Raw genomic sequence first — 20,838 nt, forward strand, 5'->3', positions numbered from 1 at the left:
GACACAGTGAATAGAGCACTAACCCTGGAGTCAGGAGGGCCTGAGTTCAAATCAGGCCTCAGACACTTGACACCTACTAACTATGTGACCTTGGCAAGTCACTTAACCCAGATTTCCTTGCTTCCTCCCTCCAAAAAAAGAACTGTTACAACAGCCCTATGAAGTAGGTTGTACAAGTATTATCCCCATTTTACAGGTGAAGAAACTAAGGCTCAGAAAAGGGTAACTGTATGTAAGGTCACAGAGCTCATAAATATCAATGTCAGATCTTGAACCTAGCTCTGAAGCACCTACTATGTCAAGCACTGTGCTAAGAGCTTTGTGAATATCATCTCATTTGATCCTCACAACAATCCTGTGAGGTAGGTGCTGTTATGATCTTTATTTTACAATTGAGGAAACCAAGGCAGGCAGAGGTTAAGTGACTTGCCCAAGGTCATGCAGCTAGTATCTGAGGTCAGATTGGAACTTGGGTCTTTCCGACCTCAAGCTCAGTGCTCTCTGTTCACTGCCATTATCTAGCTGCCCCCATTCATTTTACCCAAGTGAATCAATCTATAAGTTGGATTAACAGTTGGTTTTAAGTTGGATTTACTTTGGTTTGAAGCAGGACATCCATCATTATCCCTAGTTCTTGGATACAATTCTTGGACCAAGGCCACAGGAAGGGAGGTAGCTGAGAAAAGGGATGGGATGTAAGGGATTAAGTCTTAAGAACATAGCAAGATAGAAAAAAGCCTTCTAAGTTGTGACTAATAAGACCAGATTGCTGAGGGAGGGGAATCAAATTCAGGTTATGTCCCTTGGCAAAGGTGGGTTTCTCCAGATTACTCCATAAGGGAATTACAGGGTATATACATTGTCTGCTGCCTTAAATTCCATCACTAATATCTACTGACAACTGAAAGTGCAAATAATGAAACCTGAGGGGTTTGTTTGTGTCTTGGAAAGGCCACAGCCTGAACTGGAGCCTTTCATTAAGAGTGTTTGAAATTATTCTTTAATACTAGCCATGCTCTATTTATTCTTCCCCTTTATTTATCTCCAGCCTGTGCTGCAGGATGGACTGCCTGCCCCCACTCACCTCTGCTTCCCGCCCTGCCCCCGAGGAGGAAGAGGTTTGCGTCTTGTCATCATTTACTTCATATCCTTGAAAACTTCAAATTATCTATTACATTGGAGATGGTGATAATTACATTTTTGTTAAACAATAACCTGACGTCACTGGTTTAGAAAAATGTGTGCTTACAAATGAATTTGTACCAACTTTAGAAGAAATCCAAAGTTAGTCACTACAATAGAGGTAAGCCCTGTATGAAAATCTGAATTTCTAAAATGGATATATACATATATGTATATGCATATACATGTATTGTACATGTACTTATGTTCATGCATATATGTATATATCTATTTTAGAAATTCAGGTATATGCATATGTATGTATATACATATGTATATTGTGTATAGATATATTTGTATCTGCATATATCTACATATATGTGATATATCTATGTATCTATCTATCTATATATATATGTGTATATATCTATACCCATGAATTCTAGTCAAATTGAAATATTCTACAATCTCTGTCTTCTTTCCACCCTTTCCCATTTCCAGGCCTTTGCTTACACCATCTTCCATACCTGGAAAGGATTCTGTACACACCTGTTTCTATCAGTTGGAATTGCTCTGAGGTTCCTTCAAGGACCAAAGTCAATTGTTACCTTCTCCAAGAAGCCTTGTCTGAAACCCTCCCCCCAAAACCTCAAGGGAAAAATCATCTCTCCTTTCTCAAATTCCTCTCAGCACTTTGCTTAGATCTCTTCTCTACACATAGTTCCTTATAAGAGGCAAGCAAGTGACTCACTAGTTACAGTGCTGGGCTTGGAGTCAAGAAGACCTGTGTTCAAATCCAGCCTCAGCCATTTACTAGCTATGTGACCCTGGGCAAGTTAACCTGTTTGCCTCAGTTTCTTCAACTGCAAAATGGGGATAGTTATAGCACCTACATTACAGGGTTGTGAGGACCAAATGAGATAACACTTGTAAAACTCTTAACAGTGCCTGGCACAAAGTAGGTACTTAATAAATGCTTGTTTCCTTTTTCCTTCGTCATTATTTGTTTTTTTTCTCTTTCCCATTGTAAAAAATAATTATATATAGTGCCTTAAAATTCACAAGGCACTCCCCCATAATAACCCTCTCTAGAGTGTAAATATTATCTCCCTTTTGCTGCTGTTCAGTTGTTGTTCAGTCATATCTGACTTGGCAAAGATACTGGAGTGGTTTGTCATTCCTTCTCCAGCTCATTTTACAGATGAGTAAACTGAGGCGAGCAGGGTTAAGTGACTTTCACCACCCAGCTGCCCTACTCCTCCCCCACCCCTCCAATTTAGACCTGAGGGAATCAAGACTCAGAACAATGACACAATTTGCCAAGGGCACACTGATGATTTCTATGGGAACTAGGACTGAAATCTAGGTGTCCTGTTGTTGAATCATAACCTTTTTTTCCCACTCTGCTATGCCTCTTTTAAAATAATCCGATCATTAGCTCCTTGAGAGGCAGATCTATGTCTTTCTTTCTACCAACAGTGCTTTGCACAAAGTAGGGGCTTAATAAATGTTTAACTGAATTGAATATATAGAATGACAATATCCTTTACAAAAGTTCAGGATACCATATTAGAGGAAAGACATTGACAGACTACAGCGGAGGAGAGTGACTGAGATGAAAATGGTTCAAGGACTAGGGACTACCATATGAGGATGAAGTGGGGGAACTACAGAGGTCTAGCATGCAAAAGAGCAAACTTAGATGGAACATGATTGATGCCTTCGGATATATTAAGAAATGCAATGTGGAAGAAGGATTTAGGAAAAGCTTTATAGAGTAATGGGAAGAGTGTTGAATTTAGTTTAATTTAGTTTGAACCTTGGGCTTAGGTTTCCTTCTCTGCAAAGTGATTGAACCTTAATAAATACATACAGCGAAGATTAGAGACAATGTAGTTTTAAAGGCATTCATAGACTGATTTTCAAGATATATCAATGAGGAGAAAAATCCCAAAAGAATGGAAAAGATCATTGATAATACCTTTAATTTTTAAAAGGACAACCCATAAGATATAACTACTAACCCAATACCTACTTTCTGCTCTCTACAAAATCTTTGTGAAAATTGTTGATAAATGTATCAAATATACCTGGGAACAAAAAGGAAAGGAAACAGGAAATCTCTCATGAATAATTTTCTGCAGCACTCACTATCATACCATTAACTAAGAGATACACGGACCACAGAAACCTACTTAGCATTTAATTCAGGAGAGTAAAATGCTTCTTTAGAAAGATGTCTCCTGTGCATATGTTAAGATCATATTGAATGATCCAACCAGAATGATTACTTTTTGCAGGAATCCTATGAGTATCAATCTCGCATAAATCATAATACACAAAAACTAAGCTAAGGAAAATCTAGCTTTAGAGGCACCTAATACAAAGGAAAGAACATTGGATTTGGAGTAAGAAGACCTTTGTTTGATTCCTGGCTCTGTCATTAATGACGTGTGTGACCTCTCTTGACATCAGTCTTTCTACCTGTAAAATGAGATAAAAACAGGTGACTTCTGAGGTCCCTTCAGGATTTCTTAGTCCTGTGACCTTTCCCTGTGCGCTGTATGGCAAATACAGACTTAGGAATTATATTCCCTGTGAAGCCCCCTCAGACCCTTATGACAAGGGCAAAGACTTCAAATTCCCATAGGATGCTACATTGCAACAAGGAGATGTCATAGCCAGCAATTGGGAGGAAGAGAAAGGGGAGTAGAAGCACATAGGGGGAATGACAAGGGTTCCTAAGTCATGGAGCTGATCAAAAATAGAGCCAAAGACTGACTATATGAGCAAGTTAGGGGTTGAGCTATGATATAGGTGAGTTAAGGACACCTAGAAGGTGCAGTAGATAGAGTGTTAGCTCTGAAGTTAGGAGGACCTGAGTTCATATCTGGCCTTGGATACTTACTAGTTGTGTGACCCGGGACAAGTCACTTCACTCTGTTTGTCTCAGTTTCCTCATCTATAAAATGAGCTGGAAAAGGAAATAGCATTTCAGTATCTCTGTCAAGAAAACTCCAAATGGGGTCACAAAGAGTCAGACATGACTGAAAACAATTAAACATCAACAACATGGGTGCCATGTTGTAAAAACTTCGAAGGTCTGCCAGTGGCAGATAGAGACTGACAAGAGCGTTAGACTAAGAGTTATAAACAGTGGATTCCCCAATCTTCGGGCTGAAGCCTGGGGTAGGGTAGAAACTTCTTCCTTTGACTATATTGGGAAAGAGAAAGGACAAATAGAAATGTACATATTTGGGAAATAGTTCCTGAGGATGTTTTTTGTTTCCTTCTCTGCCCAATTAAATTATACTCTTGCTACTTCTATAGTATGGTTTTCCTAGGTTTCCATTATGAACATAATAACTAAATATTTAGACTCAGGTTGATATTAGAGGTATCCATTTCTTACGGGAATGGGAGCTCAATGCACATGGGGTATATAATACCTCCCAAATATCAACTCAAGTCCAGGCAGTGCTAGTGAGAACTGACACATGGACCATACACATACCTGCTAAAAATGTTTGACAGTCATGGAGTATGCCCATGATGAACAAAGGATTTCTTATAGAAGGTGATGTCTTCCAGGTCGTCCTATTTGTGGACTACATTATGCTGACTAAACTGAGCCTCAGAAGCCCTCCTCAGACCCAAGGGTCTCTGTAGACATCTCCTTGTCACATCTCTTGCCTCCTACTTGGTTCTCCAGCTCCCACACTAGAGTTCTGCACTCTGCTTCATGAGAGTCCTCCATAATAAATCCAACCAAGACCCTCCACATTGGTGCTCACTGGTGTTCTTCATGCTATGTATCTGCCCACCTATCCTTTCTCTAGATTCTCTACCTTCCCACACTTTCCACCTCTTATTTTGGGAATTGTGATCAAATCAACGTTACCATTATTGGAAAGGTCATACAAACCAATTGTCCTATGGTTCCATTCACCATTTCTGTGATTTCCAAAAGCTTTCCTTCTTGGTCACTAGCACCTTATATACTCTGTCTTCCTCTATTCAACCATAAAGTGTTGGTGCTTAGGCACTGTCTTTTCTTTTAGTCCTTAGAGTTTAACACAGTGCCTGACACTGAAAAGCACCTTATGAATGCTTTTTAAAATTAATTTATTCACAAGGTTAGTTACATGTCAGAGGTACAATTTAAAAATATATTACCTCTGTAAAAACATATGGATTTCTTGGCCTTTACAGAGGTTGAACCAACACCTTTCATGTTAGTAGCATCAAACATACCAAATGAACCAACTGTCCACTCTGGCTTCTACCATATCAATCAGGTAAGATTGATAGCTTTAGTTCACACTTGGGAAATCATACTTTTATTGATTCCACGCTGCTTCCTGTCACCAAAACACATTTTTAGCAATAATATACTATCTCTTTGTAATACTATGTGATTATAAATCACGAAATACAACCTAATAAGAATCAAAATTGTAGGTTACCCAAAGGTCAATGACGCAGTAGTTAGAACTCTGGGTCTAGAGTCAAGAAGACCTGAGTTCAAATATGGTCTCACAAATCAGCTGTGTGACCCAGAGCAAGTCACTTAACCCTATTTGTCTCAGTTTTTTCATCTGTCAAATGAGCTGGAGAAGGAAATGGCAAATCATTCCACTATCTTTGCCAAGAAAACTCCAAATGGGGTCACAAAGAGTGAAATACGACTGAAAAGACTGGACAAGAGGTCAATGGAAAGATGTGTTCTGGGTATAAGCCACATATTACTTGCAATCAGGAAATGACACTAAAGAATCATAAAGGACAAATAAAACATGGTAGGTTGGAATCTGCATAAAAGAAGGTATTGTCCACACTGACAAAATCAATCAAAATCTTTGTCAATTTCCTCTTATTAGATACCATACATAATTCCAGCCTGTTTTTATTTTTTTGGATCTTGATTCTATCAACCAACCAATATGTTAACTATCTGAGCTTTATAACATTTGTAAATTTGACAAGTATGCTCTCCCTTTATCTAGACTTCCATTCTTCAATTGATGCATGATTTTATTCACGTGGGAACTCCCTCCAATTGTGTAGACCACAACACATCCACATATCTTGTATGTGATTTTTGTCTGTTTTTTGCTCATGTTTAAAAAATTAAACTCATAAAAAATTGCCCCTAATAAGTCATCCTCTTGATCTTTAGTTCATTGACTGTCCATCTATTATCTTACTACATGAGTAGCCTACCTCATTCTCTTGCTCATTCATTTTCTTCACAATAACTCTTATGCCACTTCTTGTGCATAAGTGATCATTAATGATTCTATATGACCTACTTATATACCATTGTGAGTCTCTTCTTTGCCCTCTGAATCACCTGAAATTTTTTCAACTACCAATTATGATGTTTCATGATCCTCAAACAACAGAAGATTATTGGTGTTTAAAAAACAGGTGAGTTTTTGACATCATGGACCGGCCTAGTATTGATAAAAGAATTATACAATTTCCAATGCAATTTATCAGACCCATCTTCACAGTCATACAATTGACTGAAAACTGTTGAGAATATAAGATCCTGTCAAGTTTATTGTCTATTTTATTTTTTAAGTATTCAACTTGATAGCTTTAAAGTGCTTTCTCTAAGAAAGTGACTCCAAGGACAGATGATGAGACAGACTCCTTCCTCTTTGCAGGAAGGTGAATGACTATGAGTGTAGGATATTGTACATGCATTGGCAGACATAGTCACTATATCAAATAGTTTGAATAAACTGGTTTTCCTTGTTACAAGGGAGCTTTCAATGCTGATTGGGGTTGTGGTGCTAGAGTTATATCTGGAAATACCTGATGTAAAAACATTTTAGAAAGAAAAATAAAGTCATATATACATATGTATATCAAGATCATATAAGACTTCTTTATAGGATGACTATAATAGTTGAGGATGACAAGGGAGCCTTATATATATATATTGTTTCATTTGGTCCTCACAACAATCCAGTGAGTCAGGTCCTACAAATGGTGTTATCTCTGTTTTGTAGGTGAGGAAACAAAAGTTCAGAAATATTAACTTACCCATGATCATGTACTACCAGTTGTTTGGAAGGATATGACTGAGTGATCCATTAGCTCAGTGCTGCTAACTAATATTGCCAAGGTCATGAATTTAATTCAATATGGTTTACAAAATATAATACCTTTTATTTTTGTGCTGTTCTCATGAAAGGATATAGACTTATAGATTGGATGATAGCACAATTGTGTTAATTCTTAACTGTTTGAATAGATGGGCTAAAAGAGTAGTCATTTATGATTCAGTAACACTTTGGCAGGAGGTCTCTGGTGAAGTACCTTGAGAATCTTTGCTTACAGATGCTGTTTATGGTATTTAAATGTTACTTACAATATTTTTCAATGACCTGAATGAAGACATAAATCTCATATCATATGTATCAAATCAGCATATGACATAAAACTCAGAAAGAGGGCCAAAACACAAAAGACAAAAACTTTTTTTAATGACATGACAAAAAATAGGGCTAACTCAAGACAAAAATTAATGTGGATAGATGTAAAATATATTGTTCCTATTCAAAAAACAAACTTTATAAGTACAAAATGGGAAAGGTGTGGTTATACAACAGTTTATCTGAACAAGCTCTGAAGGTTTTAGTGGATTGCCAGTTGGGTATGAGTTAGCATGATAGAGCAGCTGAGAGAGCCCATGCAACGTTAGACTGCCTGAAAAGAAGTGTAGCTGCCAGGAATAAGGAGATGATTGTCTTACTCTGCTGTGGTTAGACCAATACCTAGGGAGCATCCTATTTAATTTTGGGCATCATACTTTAGGAAGGACATTGATTAGTAAGTTGGAATGTATTAAGAGGTGTGTGACCAAGAAGGTGAAGAGCACTGAATTTATGACAAAGGCAATGCCATTGAAAGAAGTAGGAATGTTTAGCCTAGAGGACAAAAGACTTAAGGGGAGACATGTTAGCTGGGTTCAGGCATTTGCAAGACTGTCACATGCATGGAAGATGGATTGAACTTGTTTTACTTGGCCCCAGAGGGCAGATCGGGAAACAATTGGTAGAAATATCATAGAAGTGAATTTCAGCTCGAAATAAGAAGCTTCCAAAACCTTGAGAGTTGCCCAAGAGTAAAATGGCCTGCCTTAGGATGTTGGTGGGTCCTCTTTCATCGTAGATCTTCAAGGAAAGCCTGGGATAACCATTGGTCAGGTATGTGATAGAAAGAATTCTTCAGGTATTGCTTGTATTAGCTGGTCCCTGAGGTAACTTCCAACTATAAAATTATAGGATTCTGGGATCCAGGTCTACCTACCTAATGTCCCACATCAGAGGTGGAAGAGGTCTTAAAAATCATCTACTCCAACCTTCTCATTTTACAAATAAAAAAGCTGAGATCCAGAGATGTCAGGTGACTTGATTGAGGTCACTTAGCTAGTAAGGACATAGTCAAGATTCAGACTGGATACTATTACTCTTGGTCCTGCCTACTTACTGTGGCCTCATCCCTTCCCATTGCTGTAAGAATTTCTCAAACCAGACCAGTCCCAGTGTGGTACAGAACAGGGAATCAACATGGGGGTCCATAAACTCACAGGCAGATTTCATGGAGTCTATGAAATTAGATGGGAAAATGCATCTTTATTTCAATATATCTGGTTTCCTTTGTAACCCAATGTATTTCATTTTTTGCCCTTAAAAGCACTATTCTAAAAAGGCTTCACTTGACAGCAAAGGGGTGCGTTACAGAAAAAAAAGCTAAGAATTCTTGATGTAGTAGAAAGAGTGTCAGGTTTGGAATCAGAAAGTCGGTGTCTAAATCCTATAAGCAATTCAGTTCTCCTTTTGGGAGATCAGTTTCCTCATGTTAAAAAGAGAAGGTTGGATTGGATGCTCTTGGAAGGTCCCTTCTAGATTTAAAATCTTATGATCTGAAATGTTTATTCAGAAATGAGGTCATTCGCTGTAGCAAATTCTGTGCCTGGCAATTTGGCTAAGACTTATGGGATGACGGCTGGCATGGCTCCTGGCTTTGTCCCATGGGGGCGGGGGCAGCTGGTTCAGACTCTCCCTGCAAAGCTCTAACTGTCCAGGGCATTTTTTTTTTTTTCACTGTGCTCAAGAGCCTCCCTCTGGAGCCCTCTGGGCACGGCATCTTTGGAGTCTGCTTTTTCCTGCAACTCCTAACCTTACTGATTCAGAGCCAGCCCTGACTCACAATATCAACCACAACAAGCAACTCGGGAAATTTTATCATATCATCCAGTGGTGCAATAAATGATTGAGCTATGGGGGGAAGAGAGAACCTGGAATGGTCACTATTCTGGTTTTAAGGATCCTCCAGCTCCAATATTCTATGTTTTAAAATTCAAAATCCCCTTTTAACTCAAAGGCCCCTTTAATGTTCTAGGGCTTAAAGATTCCAAGTCCTATGACTTTAAAAGCAGAACTTCTTAACTTGGGCTCCATAAAATTAAAAAAAAATAATTTGATCATTGTTATTTTTATATAATTGGTTTCATTTATAATCATATGTATTTTATTTTAAAAACTTCACAATATTCTGAGAAGGAGTCCACAGGCTTCACCAAAATGCCAAAGGGATCTATGATCCAAAAGAGGTTGAGGCCTTGTTTGAAAGTTGTTTGAATGAATGATCCAGTATCTATTAAGTGCCTGTTTTGTGCCAGGCACAGCTGCAAAGCAGTGAAGATATAAATAAAAAAAAAAAATGAGTCAGTCTCTGCCCTTAAGCGTCTTCTATTCTAATGGGGAGATGTGACACAAATAGGAGAGTAGTGGCCTTACTTTCGATCTGGGGAATGGAACTACTGGGGCAGTAGAATGGTGGGTCCTTTCCTATAACAAGAGTGCTCCAGGAGCCAAGGCCCTGATTTAATTACAATTCCCAAATGAAGACTAAGATGTGGAAGGTTGAGGGCACATGGGGAGTGGTAGAAAGGGTGTGGAATACCAACTAGCACTGGCAGCAAGATACCCACACTGGGTGTGTACTCCAATCATTCCCACAGCCTCTGAGATAAGAAAGGCTAACACTATTCCCTCTATTTTAATATTAGAAAGCAGGCCCACAGAAAGGAAGTAACTTGGTCAAGACCTCACAATCCTTCGAATTCCCATTCCAGGACTCCTTCCCTCAGGTTTTCTTTGCATTCTCCCAGCAGGGATGATAGAAGGCAGGTCATATTCTATAAAACACTTTGCAGATTATAAAGTGCTTTCCCTCACTCATAACCCTGAGAGTTAGAGGGCACAAATAGCACTGCTCCCATTTTATAGATTAGGAAACTGAGACCAGAGGTTAAGTGATTGGCCTGAAGTCTCCCAGCAAATTAGCGGCAAAATTAGAACCCAAACTTGACTACGCACTTAAATGAGGTTTTCATCATGTCATAATGCCTCTGAAGTGCTTCCTACCCTGAAGTAAAGAGAGATCTATAGGATCACAGGATTTTGAGCTGGAAGGGACATTAGAGGTTATCTAGCCCAACCTCTTTATTTGACATATGAGGAAATTAAGATCCATGGGGGTGAAATGACTTCTCCAAAGTCACTCAGGTCCACTGGGAAAATGCCCACTCTAGGCCTGGCAGAAACACAGTTAAGTGGTTACCTTTTTCCTATGGTGCCTCACTCAGAGTGAGTCCTCAATAAATATTGAAGAGCTGCCTTCATGCCTCTTACTAAAACCCAGTGCATTAGCCAGCTTTCCAGTGAGCTCACTTAGCACTTTAAGTGGGAGCAGAGATCTGCCTTGTGATTAACAATATTGAAGCTTTATATTGTCAAGGTGCATTAGAGTGGCTAAGTACTATATGTCAAAGGACTGGACAATACAAGCATCCTTTCCAACAACCAGCTGGTCTGAGTAATATCTACCTCATCATGCTGATGATTAGAGCCATCACTGGAGTTGGGAAATGGAGTGGGGTGGGAGAAGGCAGATAATCCCTTATTGAGGAAAGGGGAGTAGGGTCTGAACTGGAAACCCAAGTGAGCATTGATCAAAGATCTGGTGGAAAAGATATCAAGGTTTTGGGGGATTTTGGAAATCCAAGAGGCTAAGACAGAATTAGGAATCAAGTACAAGAAAAGAAACCAGGAAAAGAAAAGAAATGCAAAAGAATTTAGAAAAGAAATACAAGCTGGAGAGTTAAGATTGGATCAAGATACAAGATGGAGAGGCAGAGGGGCTGTGGGGAGCCACAAACTGACAGCTTGTCTAATATGTAGCAGGAGTGTCCCGAGAGGAGCTAAGTAATCCCTTCCTGCCTCTCCTATCACTTTAAAAAGGTTTGAATTTCTCCTGCTCTGAATCTTCATTGCTGAAGCCTTTGTTTTGGCAGTGACCCAAGGGAATGGAATTGAATGAAGGGTTCACAACCTTGGGAGAGAGAATAATAACTCACACTTTTTAAATAGTGCTTTAAGTTTTGCAAAGTGTTTTCCTCTCAAGGCAATTGACAGGCTTGATCATCTCCATTCTACAGATGAGGAAAATGAAACTCAGAGAGGTCAATTTATTTGCCCATGGTCACACAGCTAATAGATATGAGAACCAAGGTTCCAGTTCAGGTCTTCTCCTGGTTCCAGGTATACTACGTTGATCCTCCACGCCCATTTCATTTCTGTATACACCGATCATGAGAATACACTTTCTTTAGTTGAGCAAAAATCTTTCTTTTCGCAACTTTTTCTTATTGACATTAGTGATATTTCCTGGAACAAAAGAACAGCCCCTTCTGCACATAATGACCCTTGAGAGCAGCATTGGTGCAGTAGAAAGAGTTACGCGTGGGACTGGGAATCAGAAAGCCTGAGTTCCAGTTCAGGTTGTGTTAGTTACTCGCTAGGTAGTCTTAGACAAGTCATTTTGCTTTTCTGAACCTCATAAAAGGAGTCTGGTTGGAACAGATCATCTCTAAATTTGCTTTTAGCTCTAAATTCTATGATCCTATGTTTGAAGATATGGATCATACTTTCTCCTAAGTCTTTTCTTCTTCAGCCTAAACCTCCCCAGTTCCTTCCACTGATATTTATGTATCTTGGCTTCTAGTTCCCTCATTGTCCTAGCTGCTCAAATACAAAGTTGTAGGAGTTGGGCAGCATGATGTAATGTGGGCTTTGATGTCAGGGAGCCTGGATGGAGTATCATAATTCTTCCACTTACTACCCATGTAACTTTTGGACAAGATCTCTGGCACACCCCATCTTCCTATTTATTGTTTAGTTATTTTTAGTTGTGTCCAACTTTTGGTGACCCCATTTGGGGTTTTTGCTGGCAAAGATACTGACGTGGCTTGCTATTTCCTTCTTCAGCTCATTTTACAGATGAGGAAACTGAGCCAAACAGGATTAAGTGACTTTCCCAGGGTCACAGAGCTATGTCTGAGGCTAGATTTGAATTCATATCCTCCTGACTCCAGACCTAGAATTCTATCCACTGTACCACCTGGCTGCCCATCTTCCCACAGATGACAGATTCTTATCCTGGGGTCCATGAACTTGTTTTTGGAAAACGATTTTGATAACTGTACTTCAATATAACTGGTTTTCTGTGTGATCCTGTGTATTTTATCTTATGCATTTAAAAATATTATTCTGAGAAGGGGATTATGGGCTTCACCAAAGGGGTCCAAGACAACCAAAAGTTTAAGAACCCCTGCCCTACAAAGAGTTAGAAATTGAGAGGATGCCCATCAATTGGGGAATGGTTGAACAAGTTGTGATATATGATGTAACGGAATACTGTTGTGCTATAAGAAATGATGAGCAGGCAGATTTCACAAAAACCAGGAGAGACTTGCATGAACTGATGCTGAGTGAAGTGAGAAGAACCAGGAGAACATTTTACACAGTAACAGTAATACTATGCAATAACCAACTTTGATAGACTTAGCTCTTCTCAGCAATGCAAGGATCTAAGACAATTCCAAAGGATTCATGATAGAAAATGCTGTCCACATCCAGAGGAAGAACTATGGAATCTGAATGCAGATCAAAGCCTACTATTTTCTCTTTTTTTGTTTGTTTTTTCTTTCTCATGGTTTTTCCCTTTTGTTCTGATTCTTCTTTCACAACATGACTAATGTAGAAATATATTCAGTATGATCAAACATGTACAGTCTATATCAGATTGCATGTCATCTTGTGCAGAGTGAAGGGGAGAGGGGGAAATTTCAGAACTCAGCATTTTATAAAAGTGAATGTTGAAAACTACAAATTAATTAATCTTTAAAAAAAAAAAAAAGAACTCCTGTCCTATACGTATAAGGACTTACACTATCATGCAAGAGTAGAACAGCTTCCTTCTCGGCAAATGCAGAGAAAGCACACCTAGGGTTGCTAAAGGGTCAGGGAACACTCCTTTCTACCTCACTGTAAGTGTTACCTACGCTTAGGACTCAAATAGTTCACAAGGATCTTGGCTTTAGTTTCTTCAGCTATAAAATGAAGATGTTGAATTGTATAGCCCCTAAGGTCAACTCTAAATCTACCATCCTCTAAAGTCAGCTCATCTCCCTAACTTCACACTTCTTAAATGAGTAGCTCTTTTTTCCTCTCCCCATTCTGTCCTTTTCCTTCTGAGCTCTACTCTGATTTAAACCAAATCACAGGGGATGATTCCATAAACTCATACACCCTAGGACATACACTATTAACATTTTTGATACCATTGCTCCCTTCCAGGGAGTTCTGATTTTTAAGAGAAAACCAAAACTTTACATAGCAGAAATATCTCTGAGCTGGGGAGATGTACACTGGTCAAGCTGTCAGTAACTCACTGTGTGACTTTGGAACCCTTCTCTTCTTTGTACTTGTTTTCTCATTCATAAAAACAGGGAGTTAGACAATCTGTAAGTAAGACTCCATCCACCTTAAAGATTTCCACGTCATCTATTGGTTTTTTTAAACCATAATTGTCACTAAATAAAATAATAAGAAAAAAGATAAGGCAATAATGTGGAGAATTTCCTATGTTTGAACCTCATAGATCTGCCATCTTCCTACTAAACCCTCAATCAAAGTTGATACCTAAGAATGAGAATCAGACTACTATAGATCACTGGAGTTCATGTTCAAACAGGGTGAGAAATCCATAGTAGCTCTCTTCTCCCTTTGACTTTTTAGAATTGTTGTTCTGTGCTGTTCCTTCTCACAAAGATCCTAAAATTTAGGGTCTTAATTTAAAAGATTTGTTCTGTGAAGTTTGGATTCAGTCAAAGGGCTGCACTTGAGGACCTAGAGGGCCACATGTGACCTCGAGGCCACAGGCTCCTCACCCCTGTGGCCTAAATCATAGGAGACAGTGAGGAAATATACCTTAGAACCTCCCATATATCCAGATAAGATATTAGAGCCAGACTGAACCACCCCATTCTTCTAACTCTCTACCTTTTTCTCTCCCACAGGAGGGAAATCTCCCTGGCTAGGGAAAGGAGACCTTAAATAATTGATATGGTTTGCTTTTATCTACATGTAATAATGACAGGAAATCTATGTAGCTGGTCCTGATGGAGTGAAGCAGTCTGCCAACATTCCCTAACAAGAAAGAGACCAAAGGCAGGCCTCGGGGGTGGCTGGGATGTCATTCACCTATACTAGTGGAATGAGTGACATCAAATTAAAATCTCCTGTCAAGAATTTGACCAGCTTTCATCTCTCCAACAGATGTGGAATGAATGAGTACATTAGGCTAAAATGCTGTCCAGTAACCAACATTTCCAGGGTACTTTTAAGGCTTAAAGAGTATTTTCCTTACAACTGTGCATGGTTGTCTTCCTCTTACATAGAGATAACTGAGACTGAGAGGTGACCTCTTAATGAGGGGTCACCATTATCAAGTGTCACACTAAGTCAAGTCACTTCAAACCAAGTGCTCTTTTTTTTTAACTTCCTCTCTACATTGCTAAGACAAAAATGTTGAGAGAAAGCAGAGGAATAAAATATTTATAATAACTATCAATAATTTATATTCATACAACTCCTTATACTTGCAAAGTGCTTATCTCATTTGACCGTCACAGTAACCCTACAGGTCGTCGTATCCCCATTTTTGAGATAAGAAACCTGAGGTTCAAGCACAAAGTGACCTGCCTGATCATGCAACTAGAAAGTGGTAATGCTAGGAGTCAAATTCAGGTCATAATATCATAGAATAGCAGAGCTGGAGGGAAGGCATTTCCTCACTGCACAGATGAGGAAACTGAGGCTCTGAGATGGGAAGTAACCCAACCAAAATACATGGTTAATAAGTGACTTGGGACCAGAGCCTAGGTGTCTTGATTTCCAAGCTAGGGTTCCTTCCACTAAACTATACTGCTTCCCTGATGGAAAAAGACTGAGTGCAAGAGTCAAGAGATATGGGTTTTAGTCCTGACTCTTTTCCTAATTATCAATGTGACCTTAGGAAATCATTTTCCATCTCATAGCCTCAATTTCTTTATCTTTAAAATTAAAATACAGGAATTGAGCTAGAGCAATGGTTCTCAAAATTTGGTCTGTGGAACTCCTGGGGCTCCTCAAAACCCTTTCAACGAGTTGATGAAGTTGAAACTATTTTTCTAATAGTAAAAAGAGGCTTTAATTTCTAATACTGTACATATTAATGGCAATAACCCACATAAACAAAAGCTCTTTGAGGGAAGGGTCCTCAACAATCTGTAGGAGGGTAAAGGGGTCTTGAGATCAAAAGTTTGATAATCATTGGATTAGAGGATCTCCAATTTGCCTTCCAGGTCTGTTTTATTCTACATTACTTTGCTTCTCATCAGGTTCAGATTCTTTCCACCATTCAGAATATTTTGAGGTACCCAGATTGACACACAATAACCCTTGGTCCAACATTTAGTAGAGACCGAGGCAGAAAAAACACCAAAGCAAAAAAACCCCCAAACATTAGTATCTTACTAAGTTCCTTCTACAGGTAAAAATGCAAATATTTCTACTTATTAGAACATTTGGATTGAAAAATTACTTTGTCTATTGTGTTCATGTATGTGACCAAACTGACTGAGAAAATACCGTTTAGCCATTGATTCTGAAGTCCTTGGATAATTAAATCATTTGAGAGCTGTTCATTTGCTTTTTAGGGAAAAGTTATCCATACCATAGGTGTTTTCCCCCCTTTATATTAACTTAATAGAATGAATGACAATAGAATGCCAGCAATAGATAAAATCTTAGAATCACAGAACATAGAATGTCAGACCAGGAAGGGGTCTCAGAAGTCATCTAGTTCACCCATTTCATTTTACAGGAGGAAACTGGGAGGCAGAGGTAATAAGGTATACTCAGGGTCCCACAGTAAGTAGTAGAATTTGAATATGAATTGAGCTCAGGGTTCATCCTACAACAACAGGAGGCTATTGTTTCAAAGGAAAAGGATCATGTTATTCAGCTCTGTGATCCTTTTATGGGGTTTTCTTCATGAAAATATGGAAGTGGTTTGCCACTGCCTTCTGCAGTTCATTTTACAGATGAGGAAACTGAGGCAAAGAGGTTTAAGCAACTTGCCCAGGGTCACACAGCTAGTATCTGAGGCCAGATTTGGACACAGGTCCTTCTGACTCTAGGTCCAGCACTCTATCCATTGAGGCACCTGGCTGTTGAGTAAAAGTGCCTTATTTCACTTTGTATCCCATTCTGCAAGCTAGCTCAGGGACATACACACAGCAAGTCTTTCATAAAGGTTCGTTCTAAACAGCTCGTTCCCTTCCTGCTCCAGGATTCTATTATTTATGAATGTTGTCTTATGCCTACACTTCAGTGACCTTTCTATCTACACGTTTCTTACTAGAAAGAGTGCTAGTTTCCTCATGACGCTCGTTGTGCTGTTCCATCAAATCCAGCAAAACCCAGTGGCCTTTCTTTCAATTGGGTTTATACCTTTGAATTCTTTTTTTTCTGACAGACTAATAAGGCACTACATTTTTAAAGCTGTACAATAATTGGGAGAGACAATATCAAATGACCAGTATGACAGGCAATTTTTTCTTATTTCATAGCCCCATGATGAAGAATAGACCCCCTTTAACAATTAGATAATTCCAGGAACAAATTATGCTTCACATGATAACCCTCCTGGGAACCAATTATTTTTTCCTGCAGTGGAGTTCTTTGAAACACTAAGCGTTAGACAACAAACTCTGAGACATGTGTTTCCTTTGTAAAGTTTCCCTCTTTAATAAAAATAAACAAATCTCTCTGTTTATAGGGTGTGTCTACAATAGAAACCAGTTTGAATTACAGAACCATAGGATACCAGGTGTCCCAAAAGTCTTGGGGCAGTTTTAAGTCAGCTTAAACTAGTTTAAAACTGAGCTGAGATTTTGGGGACACTGAGTTAGAGTGAGAAGAGACATTAGAAGTCCTCTGGTCCCCTCATTTTATTAGTTGGAAAACCAAGGCCCAGAGATAGCAAGTGAGTTGCCCAGCACATTACAACAAATTTGCGATGGGACCAGGAATGACAGAGAGGACTCTTGGCTCCTAAGGTACTGTTCTTTCTTTTACACTATAGTGTTACCCAAAGGACACCCCATCACCCTCTTCAGTCCCCCTGCTTGAACAGGACAGAGAAACAAGGAGCTGCTGGACAGGGTATATGATGCTGCCCACACTTGATATCCATTTCATTATTCATATCAGATGCAGGCTAAATATTGTCCAGGACTCCTGAAATATCCCTCTCAACATAGTGCTTATTAGCAAGAGCCCAGAGCTACCAAAGCCCTGAGCCAAGTCTCCTGCAAAAAAAGGCAAGAGAGTTTTCCCCTTTGCTAGGTCAGCTCGATGAGAGATAGAGCCAAAAAGGGCCTGTCTGAACAATTTCTCATTCTTAATACAATGATATTGATCAGTTCCTAGAGTGAGAGCAGGCTGGCTCTCTGCAGGGCCCATGAGACTGTTGTGGTTGGTTGGTTTTTTGTAGTTGTTCTGGGGCTTAACATAAGCAACCTGTCTCTGTCACTCTGTCTCTTACAGCTGTACTAAGTGTATCTACTGTAAGTTCTAAAAGAAGGATGCTGGCAGGCAAACCCCCTATTAAAGTGTTCCTGAGGTGAGCATGGCTCCTGAGGAACTGCCTGCCTCCCTGCTTGAATGATTAGGGGGTGTTTGGACTTTAAAAAAGAAGACAGAGAGGAGACGATAGCTGTCTTTGAGCATTTGAAGGGATGTCCCAGGGTACAAGAATTTAATTTATTCTTGTCCTCAGAAGACAGAATTAGGATCAAAGCAGAAATGTTATGGGAGACAGACTCCAGCTCAAAATAAAGACCATTTTCCTAACAATCAAGATGTCTAAAAATGGATGGAGATGCTTTGAGAGGTAATGAACTCCTCACCCCTGGAGGTGTATAATCAGAGGCTGGATGACTATTTGTCCTCTAATGGACCTTTCAGTGCCTTCCAGTCCCTTTCAGGGGTTTCTATGATATTACACGAGTGATTTTCTTTTTGTCATTGTGAGACAAGGTGGAAAGTGGAAAGGACACTGAAGTTTCAGTCAGAAGACATGGGTTTCAGTCTTGGCCCCCACACAATCCAGTCATCTGATCATAATCAAGGTACACCTTTCTGAGTTTCCTCATTTATAAAAATGGGGTAATACTTATACTAAGGGTCAACATGATATATTAGCTAGAGGAATTAGCCTCAGGGTTGGGAAGATGTGACTTTGGGACCCACCTATGACACATACTGACTGAGACACTGGGCCATTCACTTAAACTTCTCAGGGCCCCAGGCAAATCTCTAAGATTAAATCCAGGATTTTTTTTTTTTTGGTGTCATGAACCCCTCTGATAGTCTGGTGGAATCTATGGATCTTTTCTCAGAAAGAAAAATGTTTTTAAGCATGAAAAAAATAGAGACAATCAATTATATTGAAACAAAGACGTATTATTTTCTCACCAAGTTCATGGATCCCATGAAAACTGTTCACCCCCTAGGAGTTTGTGGACCCCAGATAAAAAGTTCCTTCACTATGTAATTCAGAAAAGGAACCAAAGCGCATCCATAGAGGGCATTTCATTCCTGGAAGCTCTCTGTATTGGTGAAATCACAGGTCCAGTAAAATAAAAGTACTTAAACTGGAGGAAATGGTCTGTAAATCTATAAAGTTTCCTAATAAGAGTTTATACTCTATTTCAGATAATATACAAAGCATGTAGTCCATTTCTTACATGTAAAGATAGACTAGATAGCTGAGTTATTATTTGGAATAATTCAGGCAACAAGAAACACAAATTCTAAATCCACCCCAAGTTTGCCTCATTTACCTGAGCAGAAGGAGGGGAGGATGGGGCGCCACTGGAATGACTAATACTGCCCTCGGTTCTCTACTTTCCTTTGAATGTGTAGACATAGTCTCAAAATAGAGTACCCACTCAGCTAGCAGTGGGGGAGAGGTTTAAATCAAAGCTTCCTTCGATGACAGTTTGGAGGCTCTGAGGAGTCACCATCCCAAATATGAAAGCGGTGTTTGCTCAGGAGGTCGCTCCCAGCCTCCTGGATGAAACAACCCCCTTCTGAGCCCAATCAGACCCACCAGGAACCCAGCCCGTCTGCTTCAGTGAACAGGTTCCGACAGCTTCTTCCAACTTGCAGTTGACAGCACCCAGGCCAGAATTGTGCCCTGACAAACTGTAACCCCTCCCCACCCAAAAAACAAAAACCTTTGCAAGATCCATGCTACCCCTGTGCCTGTTTGCTTTCTGGGACCCCTTGGTCCCCCTTCAGTTCACTTCCCAGACCCCCGAGCCAGCCTGGGTGTTCGACTTTGCAACCTGAGCCCAGGGAGGCCTGGGGGCCACGGGGTAAATATAAACCTGGCACTCACCCACAGGGAGTCCTTCATAGTCTGACATCATGTGAAAAGTTGTCTCGGGCAGGACCCGGCTGGAGAGGGAAGAAATCACGGGAAAAATCCGGCTGCAGGCAACTTCTCCAGTGAGTAAAGCGCAGGGGGAAAGGCTGAATATTTCCAGCTGCCCTGGCCACAAATATCCCCGCCCAGGGAGTTCAAGCAACAATTCCCATCTGCCTTCTCATTATGGGATGGAAAGATAAGAATGTGCTTTTGTGCCAAAAGAGCAGGCTATTGGTGGATAAGCTGGTTGTCCTCCCTCCCCTTCTCTGTTTCCTCTTTAATGTCACAGGGGCGCATTACTCAGAGAGAAGGGCCACCCCTTAGAATGGAAAAAGACTCTAAAGGAGCACCCATGTCCTTTAAAGGAGAGAGGAGACTGGGAGGCGAAGGGGCCACAGAGATCCAAATTCCCTAACAAATCTGAAGTGCTCAGGAGAATCCAGGCTCTCTCTGCTGAAATCACACAGGTACTCCCAACATTAACAATATCAATAACTCACATGTCCATAATGCTAAAAGTTGACCTGGGGCTTTTTTTTTTTTTTTTATGAGAGTCCTGTGAGACACTGGAAAGAAAAATTTTCATTCATAGGAGATCACAGGATTTAGAGCTCACACAGGGACTTGAGAGATCATCTTAGATTCATCCCTACATTAGACAGATTAGGAAACAAAGAGACAAAAGAGAAGTGGAATTCTCAGGGTTATATCATTCATTCTTTGTCCTTCCTTCTGGAAGAGGACGGTGTCATCAGGAAGCTGATGCCATGACTTGCAAGTGAATTGGATTTAAGTGAGGCTGTGCAAAGCCAC

The 20,838-nt window shown here is 39.8% G+C and overlaps 1 protein-coding gene across 2 annotated transcripts in view; it reads right to left on the reverse strand.

Moving 5' to 3' along the window:
- EML1 (EMAP like 1) overlaps nucleotides 1–20,268 on the reverse strand; it is a 303,648-nt gene extending 283,380 nt beyond the window's left edge. Inside the window, exon 1 of one of the 2 annotated variants that reach the window (XM_072630249.1) lies at nucleotides 19,996–20,268. In XM_072630249.1, coding sequence (XP_072486350.1) covers nucleotides 19,996–20,026 — 31 coding nt within the window. In that variant the 5' untranslated portion in view covers nucleotides 20,027–20,268. The remainder of the gene's footprint in view (nucleotides 1–19,995) is intronic. The other variant, XM_072630256.1, reaches the window with a different exon arrangement.
- Nucleotides 20,269–20,838: the final 570 nt, after the last annotated feature.

The sequence above is a fragment of the Notamacropus eugenii genome, chromosome 1 (assembly GCF_028372415.1).
Source record: "Notamacropus eugenii isolate mMacEug1 chromosome 1, mMacEug1.pri_v2, whole genome shotgun sequence".
NCBI lineage: Eukaryota > Metazoa > Chordata > Mammalia > Diprotodontia > Macropodidae > Notamacropus > Notamacropus eugenii.